Genomic DNA, 13,844 nt, shown 5'->3' with positions numbered 1-13,844 from the left:
CTAGCAGGGCAGAAATTTGACAAGCCGACTTGCTGGAAAGGTGGCATCCTACAGTGCCACTAGAAAGTCACTGAGCTCTTCATTTTTGTGTACGGAGATTGCATGGCTGTGTGCTCGATTTTATACACCTGTCAGCAACGGGTGTGGCAGAGATAGACAAATCCACTAATATGAAGGGGTGTCCACATATACTATATATACAAAAGTATCTTCTTTCTGGGAGAAAGTTCACTCTTATCTGCACTGGCAAATAATTGCAGTGCACAGCTGCAACAAAAATCTGATTCAAGCTCAGGCCACAGATATCCTCCTCAAAATGTTCTTCATTAAGATTCTCTGGATTCTCTCTCCACCACATGCTTTGCCTAATTGATCCAAATTGGAGACATTGTTCCAAAAAGTCCATATTTACAATAATTTGCTCCCTCCTGGTGATGTGGCCAGTGTTTCAGAGCCTAGTGATTCGAGCAGTAGAATCAGAGCAGAGCTCCAGCAGAGATAAGACAGAGCCAAGCCTAGTGTCATGCAAACATCCTGGCAGGACAATGCTGGAGCTGTCTCAGTGTCAACACCAGCAGTCAAACACTGTCTGCACCTGGGCTCATGTCAGATCAAGTCCCCATTCATTTCCTCCACTAAATATATAGTTGAGCTCTTAAATATACAGCAGGCCAGATCGCCTCTCATCTCCACTGCGCTCAATGTGGTAGTGTAACTTCTAAAATACATCTTCTAAATTTCCATGGTACAGTTTATTAGCTGTGGTATATTGGCCATATATCACAAACACCCAAGGTGCCTTATTGCTAAATAGCCATTGTTTGTCATACCTATGGTATACGGTGTGATATACAGTAACACGGCTTTCAGCCAATCAGCATTCAGGGTTTGCACAACCTGTTTTTTTTATGTGATATTAATCACTGCGGAGTGGGCTCTGTACTTCCCGAAAATAGGGGCGTAAGAATGTGAGTTGGATGGAAGGTATGTAAATATCTGCACGGCTCTAAACATTGAAAGTTGAAAGTATAACGCTTTGGTGTGTCTAGGGGGAAAGAGGAGGAATTGGACATCCAACCATGAGAACAGAGGGGCTTTGTGCTAGGGAATGTTGTTTTCATAACACCCCATTTCTTCTGGGGGGAACTGCAGGCCAGTGCGGTCCATCTGGTGACCCTTTGTGAAACAATCTCGCACTCGGACGGTAGAAAGGGGGCCCTGATTAGTATTCATCCCACACCTATCGCCTCCAAATGGAACACCCCCCTCCCCATATTCCACCCTCTTCATAACTAGATTATGTGTGGTAGGGGGGCATTGTACATTGTTTCGCTCACATCCCAACACAAGTGTATGGGAGGGTAGAGAGAAAAATGGGCACGATTACACTCAGGAGTGGCTTAAAGAGGAGCCTCATTGAGTATTTTCTGGCTGTCCTTTTGGCCAAGTCTTATTTACATTTTGTACAGGCAGAACACTGCAGTGGAAAAAATTACGGCCTGGTTCTGAGAGGCAGAGGAAGTGTAATCCGCATCATTAACAGGCTTTAACAGGATTTGATGGCGACTAGAATAATTGAGACCCATGCGGCTCCAGTGGGGCAGCCTAAAGATACCCAGGGTTTTCATGAGGACCGGAGACATGCTTTCACATGCACGCAGGCAGACTTTACCATTCCCACCCTTATTGAGGGGCGTAAACAGAGGGTGGGTGCCGTTGCCATGGTTAGCGGGAGTTGAGGGCAGGGAATGGTGACTATGCCCAGCATGCGGCATGACCTGGGTCTTGGGGTACCTGCTGGCTGTTATTGGCAGGCTAGCAGTGGCCAGTTGATCGTCTCTGCGGGCAGACACCAGGACAGAGCTTAAGTCTGGGCTGAGCCTCAGTGTCTGCTCTTCATCTGATCACAGAGTCGGCCCTGGACAGGGCTAGCAAACACACACCCATACAGCAGCACCACAAGAACACACTCAACATACAGCAGGGAGTAGGCCTCTGACAACCGATGCCAGGCTGTGTATGGGCAGTGCACAGAAGGAGCCAGACTGCCCTATGAACACAAGACGTTGAACATACATCTTTTTGGTTGAAAAGACGTGGAAATATGTATTTTCAACATCTTGTGCTCACTGGGTGGTGACATTTAATTCCCAGTTTTATTAGAATTCATGACAACATTGATGTATGCATACTTTAGCTTAGAAATATGGTAAATTAAAGCAGACAAATATTACAGCTATCTCATAATGTCATTGCTCATCACCATGAGAATTACTAGATAGGCCTATGACACAAATTGTTCTTAACTGACTTGCCTAGTTAAATAAAGGTTACATAAATCAAAATAAAACAGACCAAAAAGATATTACTCAAAAGTAAATGATTTGGTTTTCTTCCCATTAAGATATTAGACTAACAGCTAGTCAAAGAACATGACTGATTCAAAGGAGATAAACGTATAATATCCTGGCATGTGGATTATGTCTTTAATAAAAAGGAATTGAGAAAATTATACAGAATATTAAACCAATCCACAACAGACATGAACTGAATGCATAACTATGGAAGAATTAACATATTAACATATAGCCACAAATGACTAAAGAGAATGACCTAATCAAGATAACTGTTTAAAACTACTCCCAAAAAGACCAAATAATGTCAATTACAGCATATGTTGGAGCTCCAGCATTGCCAAAGATTACGTTTTTTCTCCAGATTAATTAAGACACGTTCGTCTATTTGCAATTCTGGCAGTGGATATGTTTGCATGTCCTGCTGCTAAAAGAGCTTGTGGTGTTATTGCTAGCGTAAAACAAGAACCAAAAGGATTTATACCATTCACAAAATGGCCTGAAACAGAGTTTGGTTTTGGACACGGTTTCCACTGACCATCTGCAGGCTGCACACTGAGATTTCTGGTCTTCAGGCATGGCATAATGGCCATAACACTGGACCCACAGCATTGGGCCCTCAACACTGTCCCCACAAAACTGGGCCCTCAACACTGGGCCCTCAACACTGGCCCACAACAGACACATTTCACTGGGTTATGACTATACACCGGCAGCCCAATTCTGGCAAAAGAGTTGATCTGATTGGTCAAAAGACCAATTGTGACCCGATTCAGGAAACTAGGCGTACGTCTCACGTCACGACTTCACATGAGAGCCTTTTGAACCTATTTTTAAAAAATGTAAAAAATGTGTTCGTTTTTTGGGCATAAATGCCTTCTCGAACATGTGAATTTTCATGTGCCTTAATATCAAACTTGTATGTCATCTGTAAATACGAATACAATTTTTCGCCACAGAGAAAGTCAGCAACCTTCCCGCTAGCCATGATTGGCTGAAATAATGAGTGGGCTGGACATGCCGAAAGCTGAGTTTGGATTGGTCTGTGGTGTTGCATCTTGTGTCTATAAAATGAGCTGCTCGTAATAGTATTTTTGAAAGATAAAATGTTAGCCATGGAGACCTGCAAATATGCTTCTTCTGCTCTCAATAGCATTGCTGCCCTGAATTTATCAGGCACTATCGACAAAGGTCAGTGGGAAAAAGTTGTGATGGACTACTTTCTGGACAACGAATGCTGACTCTCTCACACTGAAAATAACACGTTTTCGAAACCAGTGCAACACAAAGGGCCAAACAAGCTGTGCAAACTAAACGGAAACAATACAGGATGTCTTATAAAAGGGGCTGCAGTCTGCAGTGAAGCTTTCATCCATGTATACCGGTAAGAATCTAGTTAAGGATTCAGATATTAACATTATACTTTTCTAATTTTGTCAGAAAGTTATTTTCATTGCAAGGTAAAGCTTGCTGTTAGCTCGCCAGCTGGAGTTCAATGGCTGGCTTGCTAACTAACATTAAACCTAACGGTATTTGTTTAACTTTGGCTTGCTATGACAATCGGTTTGTATTGCTAGTAACGTTATTCTATGGATTGAGATTATAGTTATATTTTTAGCTAGCTAACGTTAACGTAACATGTCTAAACGACAGATACCAAGTTAAAACTTGCTGTTAGCTAGCTAACATTAACTTATGGGTATGAGGGGTATGTAACGTTAGTGATGTTTTCTCAGAATGCCATTTTGCATCGCTAGATTTAGCCTAATGTTTGCTAGCTAACATTGAACCTATTGGTTAACTTTAGCTAGCTATGACAATCTGTTTGTATTACAAGTTTAAAGCTTGCTGTTAGTGAGCCAGCTGACGTTAGATGTCTGGCTAGCTACAGTAGCTAACATTACCTGTGTGAACTGTGTGTAGTGATATCTCAGAACGCCATTTCGCATCTATTGTACACTGCTCAAAAAAATAAAGGGAACACTTAAACAACACAATGTAACTCCAAGTCAATCACACTTTTGTGAAATCAAACTGTCCACTTAGGAAGCAACACTGATTGACAATACATTTCACATGCTGTTGTGCAAATGGAATAGACAACAGGTGGAAATTATAGGCAATTAGCAAGACACCCCCAATAAAGGAGTGGTTCTGCAGGTGGTGACCACAGACCACTTCTCAGTTCCTATGCTTCCTGGCTGATGTTTTGGTCACTTTTGAATGCTGGCGGTGCTTTCACTCTTTCACTCTAGTACCTCCAGGCTCTGATCAGGCCCTACACCCAAACAAGGGCACTGCGTTCATCCACCTCTGGCCTGCTCGCCTCCCTACCACTGAGGAAGTACAGTTCCCGCTCAGCCCAGTCAAAACTGTTCGCTGCTCTGGCCCCCCAATGGTGGAACAAACTCCCTCACGACGCCAGGACAGCGGAGTCAATCACCACCTTCCGGAGACACCTGAAACCCCACCTCTTTAAGGAATACCTAGGATAGGATAAGTAATCCTTCTCACCCCCCTAAAAGATTTAGATGCACTATTGTAAAGTGGCTGTTCCACTGGATGTCATAAGGTGAATGCACCAATTTGTAAGTCGCTCTGGATAAGAGCGTCTGCTAAATGACTTAAATGTAAATGTAAATGTAGTGGTAGCATGAGACGGAGTCTACAACCCACACAAGTGTCTCTGGTAGTGCAGCTCATCCAGGATGGCACATCAATGCGAGCTGTGGCAAGAAGGTTTGCTGTGTCTGTCAGCGTAGTGTCCAGAGCATGGAGGCGCTACCAGGAGACAGGCCAGTACATCAGGAGACGTGGTGGAGGCCGTAGGAGGGCAACAACCCAGCAGCAGGACTGCTACCTCCGCCTTTGTGCAAGGAGGAGCAGGAGGAGCACTGCCAGAGCCCTGCAAAATGACCTCCAGCAGTCCACAAATTTGCATGTGTCTGCTCAAACGTTCAGAAACAGACTCCATGAGGGTGGTATGAGGGCCCGACATCCACAGGTGGGGCTTGTGCTTACAGCCCAACACCGTGCAGGACGTTTTTCATTACCAGACCCTGTGCTCTTCACAGATGAAAGCAGGTTCACACTGAGCACATGTGACAGACGTGACAGAGTCTGGAGACTCCATGGAGAACATTCTGCTGCCTGCAACATCCTCCAGCATGACCGGTTTGGACGTGGGTCAGTCATGGTGTGGGGTGGCATTTCTTTGGGGGGCCGCACAGCCCTCCATGTGCTCGCCAGAGGTAGCCTGACTGCCATTAGGTACCGAGATGAGATCCTCAGACCCCTTGTGAGACCATATGCTGGTGCGGTTGGCCCTGGGTTCCTCCTAATGCAAGACAATGCTAGACCTCATGTGGCTGGAGTGTGTCAGCAGTTCCTGCAAGAGGAAGGCATTGATGCTATGGACTGGCCCGCCCATTCCCCAGACCTGAATCCAAATGAGTACATCTGGGACATCATGTCTCACTCCATCCACAGACTGTCCAGGAGTTGGCGGATGCTTTAGTCCAGGTCTGGGAGGATATCCCTCAGGAGACCACCTGCCACCTCATCAGGAGCATGCCCAGGCGTTGACGCCTGACTCGAATCCACCAGTCCACAATAAGAGAGCTGACACAACCAAAGGCACCAGCGCAGTCATCATCAGTTGGGAAAACACGTGTGGACCTGAATTGCGATAACGGCAGTGGTTTGCCCCCAACTGGTGCTTCGGCCTCATCAAGCAGCGCTTCAGAAAGACCAGTGTGAACACTTTGTCTGAGATTGCTGGTGTTGTGAAGGACAGCACTGTGGCAGGGGTCAACATCCCACAGCTGGTTGAACTGGAGGATGGTACGGTGCTGGTGGAAAGCTATGGCTGGCAACAACACCTGACTCCGTACATCAGGCCGCTGCCACAGATCAAGCAGTACCAGTACTTCAGGTAAAAAATCATTTTCATTGTATGAGATTATTCTTATCTAAGCTTGGGAGGGGAATTGATGTTGTGCATATCTTCAGATTTTTTTTGTTATTCCCTGTTTTACAGACTCTGGAGCCTGGTGTTATCCCCAAGGAGCGTTTGGACTGTCGGGACCAGGTTTCAGCTGCTGTGCAATGCTGACATCCTTCCTCTCATAGATGGTCTGCCTGTAAAATCACCACCTGGACTGGACACAGCTAGACAAACTATCATTTTGAGAAGATCAGGGAGTTTTGCAACGAAGAGGCTATGGACATCACATGCCCTGCACCAAAGTCAAGGACAGGACAGAAACAGGCTCTCCGAATATAGATTCCCTTCATGTGTGGTTTGGACGGACCAGTCATCGGTACTATCTGCAGTGCCTCTATTCACATAACACTCTCCTACCACACATACACTGCTGCTACTATTTTGTTTAGGTTAATCCTGCTTCTCAGCCACTTTATCCCTGATTGTATGCATATAACTACCTCGTCTATCACTGATATCGTTATTGATATTGTTCTTGTACAAACTATATATTGTATTTGTGTTGACACTATCTATTTCTGATATTGCTACTTTGCAAGTAACCATTTGACTGTACCGTTTACACCTTCTGTAGAGACAATCCACATAGCCAGACAGCAAAATATTGATATATAAAATGAATATTGATATGTGTGGTCATAACATGATTTTGTGACATACCACAACAATATCATGTGATCGTATCAAGTGTCCAGCACATAAATATGTGGCGCATGCCCCTGTTTATGTACTGTACATGTGCACCTCACTCAGGTTTCAATTCAGTTTGCATGGCCTTATAATATGTGATAAGTGCATGTGTAACAGTATATAAAGTATGCTAATGTACTGGTATGAAGGCACTTAAGTAAATACTTTAAAGTACTACTTAAGTATTTTTTTGTTGAATTAGTACATTCCGTTACTATTAATAATTTTGGCAACTTTTACTTCACTACATTCGTAAAGAACATTCTGCACGTTTTACTCCATACACTTGACACCCAAAAGTACTTGTAACATTTTGACAGGAAAATTGTCCAATTCACACGTATCAAGAGAACATCCCTGATCATCCCTACTGCCTCTGATCTGGCAGACTCACTAAACACAATTGCGTGCTCCTGGCTCTCCATCAACTAAAAATAATAAAGTTGTGCCGTCTGGTTTGCTTAATGTAAGCAATTTGAAATGGTTTATATTTTTACTTTTGATACTGAAGGACATTGTACCCCTGGCTTTCCGTCAATAAAAAATTTAATAAAAATACAATTGTGCCATCTGATTTAATATAAGGAATATGAAATTTTATACTTTTACTCAAGTATGACAATTTAGTACTTTTTCACCACTGGATGCGGCTGGTGGTTAAAGCATTTCTTTCACATCAATTTAGACAAGTGTGTCTGGGTAAGCGTCATCTAATAATTTTTCTTTCATTTTTCATTTTTGGAGCCTAATGCCAATTTTAATCTTGATCTTTACTACACTACTCACTGTTTAGCACATGACCTCATGTGAATCCTTAAAGAGATGGGTGGGGCTGGCTTAAGAGCGCGTGAACAATGCTGAATGGGTGTAGACAATGCTGAATGGGTATAGACAAAGGAGAGCTCTCTAGTAGGTACCAAAACATTCAAAGGCCCTTTTCTCAAAAGTGAGTTTACAAGTGTATCAACTTTCAAAGTAGAAATGCTTTCCCTTTGCCCTTCAAAAATGCTATGTATGATATATCATTTTGTAGCTCTGAGTCTCTACCTTTGTCCAATGTAAAAAAAACAAAAAAAACATTAACAATTTTGCTACATAAGACCGAAGGTGGTGAGTCACAATTAGTGGAAAAATAATCCGAATTGGTCTGCCTGTGTAAAGGCAGTTTATGGGCCTCAACTGAGATCTGATTAGGTCAACTGATTTGTACGGTTGGCCTGTTGACTTACTCTGAATTCTGTTCTTGCAATGACCATCCAACTATTTGCTTTATACTGTTGGTCATCTAGTTGTTAATATCCGTTTGTGCTCAGAAATCTCGGTGTCCACTTTGCATCGGTGACATAATTCTATCGATTCAAACATTTCTCCCAGTTATAATCAATCTACTCTTCTCAACGACAGCAATTCCAACAATCCCTATGTCACATTCCCCCCTCGCCATGTGTCCGTCGGAATTCATGTCTCCTTTAAATACGCTACTGAGAGACACACCTTGTTGTCCTCAAGCCACCCCCACTAATAAAACCCTCCCTTTCTCATTTCTCCCAGGCCTGGTATGGAGCAGGTGGGAGGCAGCAGTCAGACCAAAGGCTAGGACTCCAAAGCGCCTAACACCTCCTTAATGACCACAGATGTGTTAAACAGTCTGCGACTTAGAAACCAGGCTTCAATGGCCACTTATTTTGCCGCGCTTTCAGAAAACATTTACATTACCTTTACATTTAAGTCATTTAGCAGACGCTCTTATCCAGAGCGACTTACAAATTGGTGCATTCACCTTATGACATCCAGTGGAACAGCCACTTTACAATAGTGCATCTAAATCTTTTAAGGGGAGGGGGGGTGAGAAGGATTACTTTATCCTATCCTAGGTATTCCTTAAAGAGGTGGGGTTTCAGGTATCTCCGCTGTCCTGGCGTCGTGAGGGAGTTTGTTCCACCATTGGGGGGCCAGAGCAGCGAACAGTTTTGACTGGGCTGAGCGGGAACTGTACTTCCTCAGTGGTAGGGAGGCGAGCAGGCCAGAGGTGGATGAACGCAGTGCCCTTGTTTGGGTGTAGGGCCTGATCAGAGCCTGATCAACAACGCAACCCATTGTTGCTTTCAAAAGCGTCCAATCAATCTACTATGTAATTGGGCCAATACCAATAAAGACACAGATCCGTATCATCTGTATCCTCCAATACAGTGGAGAATGCTGTGGCTTTGTTCACATTGTAACATGTAAGGTCCATTATTATATTTTTTCCATGTCCAAGCAAGCTAGTGCTTCTACACCTGCATTGCTTGCTGTTTGGGGTTTGAGGACAATACAGTGCCACTGACACGGCCTGCAACGAAAACATGCGGTCTCTCCTTCACTGCAGCCGAGGTGAGTAAGACATTTAAACGTGTTAACCCTCGCAAGGCTGCAGGCCCAGACGGCATCCCCAGCCGCGCCCTCAGAGCATGCGCAGACCAGCTGGCCGGTGTGTTTACGGACATATTCAATCAATCCCTATACCAGTCTGCTGTTCCCACATGCTTCAAGAGGGCCACCATTGTTCCTGTTCCCAAGAAAGCTAAGGTAACTGAGCTAAACGACTACCGCCCCGTAGCACTCACTTCCGTCATCATGAAGTGCTTTGAGAGACTAGTCAAGGACCACATCACCTCCACCCTACCTGACACCCTAGACCCACTCCAATTTGCTTACCGCCCAAATAGGTCTACAGACGATGCAATCTCAACCACACTGCACACTGCCCTAACCCACCTGGACAAGAGGAATACCTATGTGAGAATGCTGTTCATCGACTACAGCTCGGCATTCAACACCATAGTACCCTCCAAGCTCATCATCAAGCTCGAGACCCTGGGTCTCGACCCCGCCCTGTGCAACTGGGTACTGGACTTCCTGACGGGCCGCCCCCAGGTGGTGAGGGTAGGCAACAACATCTCCTCCCCGCTGATCCTCAACACGGGGCCCCACAAGGGTGCGTTCTGAGCCCTCTCCTGTACTCCCTGTTCACCCACGACTGCGTGGCCACGCACGCCTCCAACTCAATCATCAAGTTTGCGGACTACACAACAGTGGTAGGCTTGATTACCAACAATGACGAGACGGCCTACAGGGAGGAGGTGAGGGCCCTCGGAGTGTGGTGTCAGGAAAATAACCTCACACTCAACGTCAACAAAACTAAGGAGATGATTGTGGACTTCAGGAAACAGCAGAGGGAACACCCCCCTATCCACATCGATGGAACAGTAGTGGAGAGGGTAGCTAGTTTTAAGTTCCTCGGCATACACATCACAGACAAACTGAATTGGTCCACTCACACTGACAGCGTCGTGAAGAAGGCGCAGCAGCGCCTCTTCAACCTCAGGAGGCTGAAGAAATTCGGCTTGTCACCTAAAGCACTCACAAACTTCTACAGATGCACAATCGAGAGCATCCTGGCGGGCTGTATCACCGCCTGGTACGGCAACTGCTCCGCCCTCAACCGTAAGGCTCTCCAGAGGGTAGTGAGGACTGCACAACGCATCACCGGGGGCAAACTACCTGCCCTCCAGGACACCTACACCACCCGATGTTACAGGAAGGCCATAAAGATCATCAAGGACATCAACCACCCGAGCCACTGCCTGTTCACCCCGCTATCATCCAGAAGGCGAGGTCAGTACAGGTGCATCAAAGCTGGGACCGAGAGACTGAAAAACAGCTTCTATCTCAAGGCCACCAGACTGTTAAACAGCCACCACTAACATTGAGTGGCTGCTGCCAACACACTGTCATTGACACTGACCCAACTCCAGCCACTTTAATAATGGGAATTGATGGGAAATGATGTAAATATATCACTAGCCACTTTAAACAATGCTACCTTATATAATGTTACTTAACCTACATTATTCATCTCATATGCATACGTATATACTGTACTCTACATCATCGACTGCATCCTTATGTAATACATGTATCACTAGCCACTTTAACTATGCCACTTTGTTTACTTTGTCTACACACTCATCTCATATGTATATACTGTACTCGATACCATCTACTGTATGCTGCTCTGTACCATCACTCATTCATATATCCTTATGTACATATTCCTTATCCCCTTACACTGTGTATAAGACAGTAGTTTTGGAATTGTTAGTTAGATTACTTGTTGGTTATCACTGCATTGTCGGAACTAGAAGCACAAGCATTTCGCTACACTCGCATTAACATCTGCTAACCATGTGTATGTGACAAATAAAATTTGATTTGATGATTTGATTTGATGGGTTTTAGGCTGGGTTTCTGTACAGCACTTTGAGATATCAGCTGATATACAAAGGGCTATATAAATAACCTTGATTTGATTTGATTAGTACATTTGAGTTTCAGAAAAAGAATGATACACAATGAAATTAAATCAATATCCTTTCCCCATGGAGAAAACGATTGATGCAGACTCTGCCATCTCCGTCAGACAACCTCAGTTTCAGCCCTAGACCCTTTATTTATAGCCAGTGTTCAGTGGGGCCACAAGGTTGCAAGAAAGTTCTTTGAGGTGCTTGGAATAACTTTTACAGCAAGACTGATGGACTATAATAATAAGATACAATAATAATAAAAAGAGAAATAGCCACAAACAGTATCATACTTAAAAGAGAATATAGTTTATCCACTGTGCAGCTCTGTCTGCTGAAAGATACCAGTCTGGCTAAGTCAGTGTCTTTTTTTAAGCCACTTCGACATATACATTTCTAAAAATAATTTATTGATTTACATGAAATCAATGGAATTGTATTCAGTGGATTTGAATCTAGTTGATTTTAATTGAATTTCTTTGTGTGCGTATCCACTTAAACAGAAATGGGATGTACAAAATTATTATTAATATGCTACTCCACCCTGCCTCCCCCAAATACATTTCAATAATGAAATCAAAATAACATTCACATAGAGTACAATGAAATTACCTGACATTACACAAGGAACGGCCTCACATTATTGGATTAAAATAGCATCACATATTCCCAATTCATTGTAATCTCATCTGATATGACTTTGTGGGGAATATCAAAAACTCGAACCGATATGAGAGCTAGTGGCCTGCGAGAAAAAGGGCAGGAACTGACCTGGCGGCGATATACAACGTTCGGTTCATTATTATGATGAGCTGGATATCCAGTTTGTGCCGTTGTGTATTGTTTCTTCCTGGTTTGTGTCCAAAGAAAGCCGGATACTGCTTTGTATCTGTGAGAAGGGGGAAGAAAAACAATAAATATCAGAAGCAACCCCCCGCCCCTCCCACACAAGGCAATATGTTTTTTAAATTCCTGATAGAAAGAAAGGTTGCTGGAGGTTGCTGGAGGATGCATGGCTGGGAGGAATATAGAGTCTACCCAAACAGAGAGAAAGCTCAATAAACCTATCTTAGCCTCATATGGTATTTACACTATCACACACTGCATGAAAGCCCCAACAGGAAAATACAGGATTATCCTTTGATGTAGGGTGGGCTCCGTTTCAGATTCTGCTTTAACTCCTATTTTTTTTTATTCCCTGGGCACCAAACTACATTCTACCTTCCAAAAGCACTCAGAGTGAAAGGGGAGGGGGGGGTAGAGGGTGGTGGTGGTTGGGATAGCAGGGTGTTTGGGGGGAGTTGGAAACAGCTCGGGGTACTCACAGTTGCCATGTGAAATACTGATTGGCTCAGAGTCTTCTGGGAAGCCAGCCCTTGCAATCTTCAGTAGCGTGAAATACAGCAACAAGGCCTCAGACCTCATTGTAGCACTGCTGGTTCCTTCCTCGATAACTTCTTTACTTTAGCCTGCAAAGAGAAGACAGAGAAGAAAAAAGATTATGAAACAATTAAAGCATCTGATTTTCATAGCCGATGCAATCTGTCAGATATATATATATATATATATACATCAAGAGAGCTGCATTGCAAGTAATCAAACAACAATTGGATTAGCAGGGTAATATGCTCCATAGAACGATGGCAGGCTGGGTCTTATTGAAGTAGACCTGTTGTGATTAACTGAGCAGCATCAGGAGTGGTAGTTCTACTGGACTGCATCCTGGCCAATATGCTGAATTAATAGGAGAGCTTCTATGATTGGATCCTGGTGTCGGGGCAGACTTAATAGGGCAGCACCATTTTTTTGTACATAATTATCAGCATCTAAGAGTTGGCCCCTGATTGCTAACTGTATTTACATCAGCCCGTGACTATGCTGATGTTTCTTGTGTGTTGTGGCAACAAATTACCTCAATAAATCAACCCTGACAATTACTGCAGCGTTAATCTAATCGAGTATAAGCATTTAATTCAGAGACCTTTTATCCTGAGCCAAATGGTAGATGCTTTTTTTGGGGGGGGGGGTTGTATGATAACAGTTGTTTATCCCCAGCACATTTGTTCACTGGCTCTGTATTGTTCGTTGGAGGAGAAAAAAAGGGAAAGAGAGAGAGAGAGAGAGAGAGAGAGAGAGAGAGAGAGAGAGAGAGAGAGAGAGAGAGAGAGAGAGAGAGAGAGAGAGAGATAGAGGAATGGAGGGGGGGTCTCTCCATGCTCCTGTGGATCTCATTCAGAAAGAGAGTGAAAACATTATTCACTGGGAGATTCACTTTAACAGCGAGGAGAGTACAAATAAAACCAAGGGAACAACCTTGGTTGTTGAATTTCCTTCTCGCTAAGGCTATTTTTTCCCTCACCTCACCTACTTTATAGACATGCTGGCACAACAATAGACAGAAGGCCTGGGTATAAGCCCTTGGAATCTCTGTTAGCCCTGTGCATTTTCCTT

The 13,844-nt window shown here is 44.0% G+C and overlaps 1 protein-coding gene across 6 annotated transcripts in view; it reads right to left on the bottom strand.

The window, feature by feature from the left end:
* The window catches only part of LOC118357993 (semaphorin-6A), an 88,112-nt gene that overhangs the window by 41,523 nt on the left and 32,745 nt on the right, over positions 1 to 13,844 (bottom strand). For all 6 annotated transcript variants that reach the window (XM_035735322.2, XM_035735321.2, XM_035735325.2 and 3 more), the window contains exons 2-3: positions 12,719 to 12,862; positions 12,165 to 12,282 (exon numbers count right to left, since the gene is read on the bottom strand). In XM_035735322.2, the coding sequence (XP_035591215.1) occupies positions 12,165 to 12,282; positions 12,719 to 12,818 (218 nt within the window). In that variant the 5' untranslated portion in view covers positions 12,819 to 12,862. The remainder of the gene's footprint in view (positions 1 to 12,164; positions 12,283 to 12,718; positions 12,863 to 13,844) is intronic.

The sequence above is a fragment of the Oncorhynchus keta genome, chromosome 25 (assembly GCF_023373465.1).
Source record: "Oncorhynchus keta strain PuntledgeMale-10-30-2019 chromosome 25, Oket_V2, whole genome shotgun sequence".
In the NCBI taxonomy this organism is placed as follows: domain Eukaryota; kingdom Metazoa; phylum Chordata; class Actinopteri; order Salmoniformes; family Salmonidae; genus Oncorhynchus; species Oncorhynchus keta.
The sequence above is the reverse complement of the archived record's forward strand: the minus strand, read 5'-3'. Positions and strand labels throughout refer to the sequence as shown.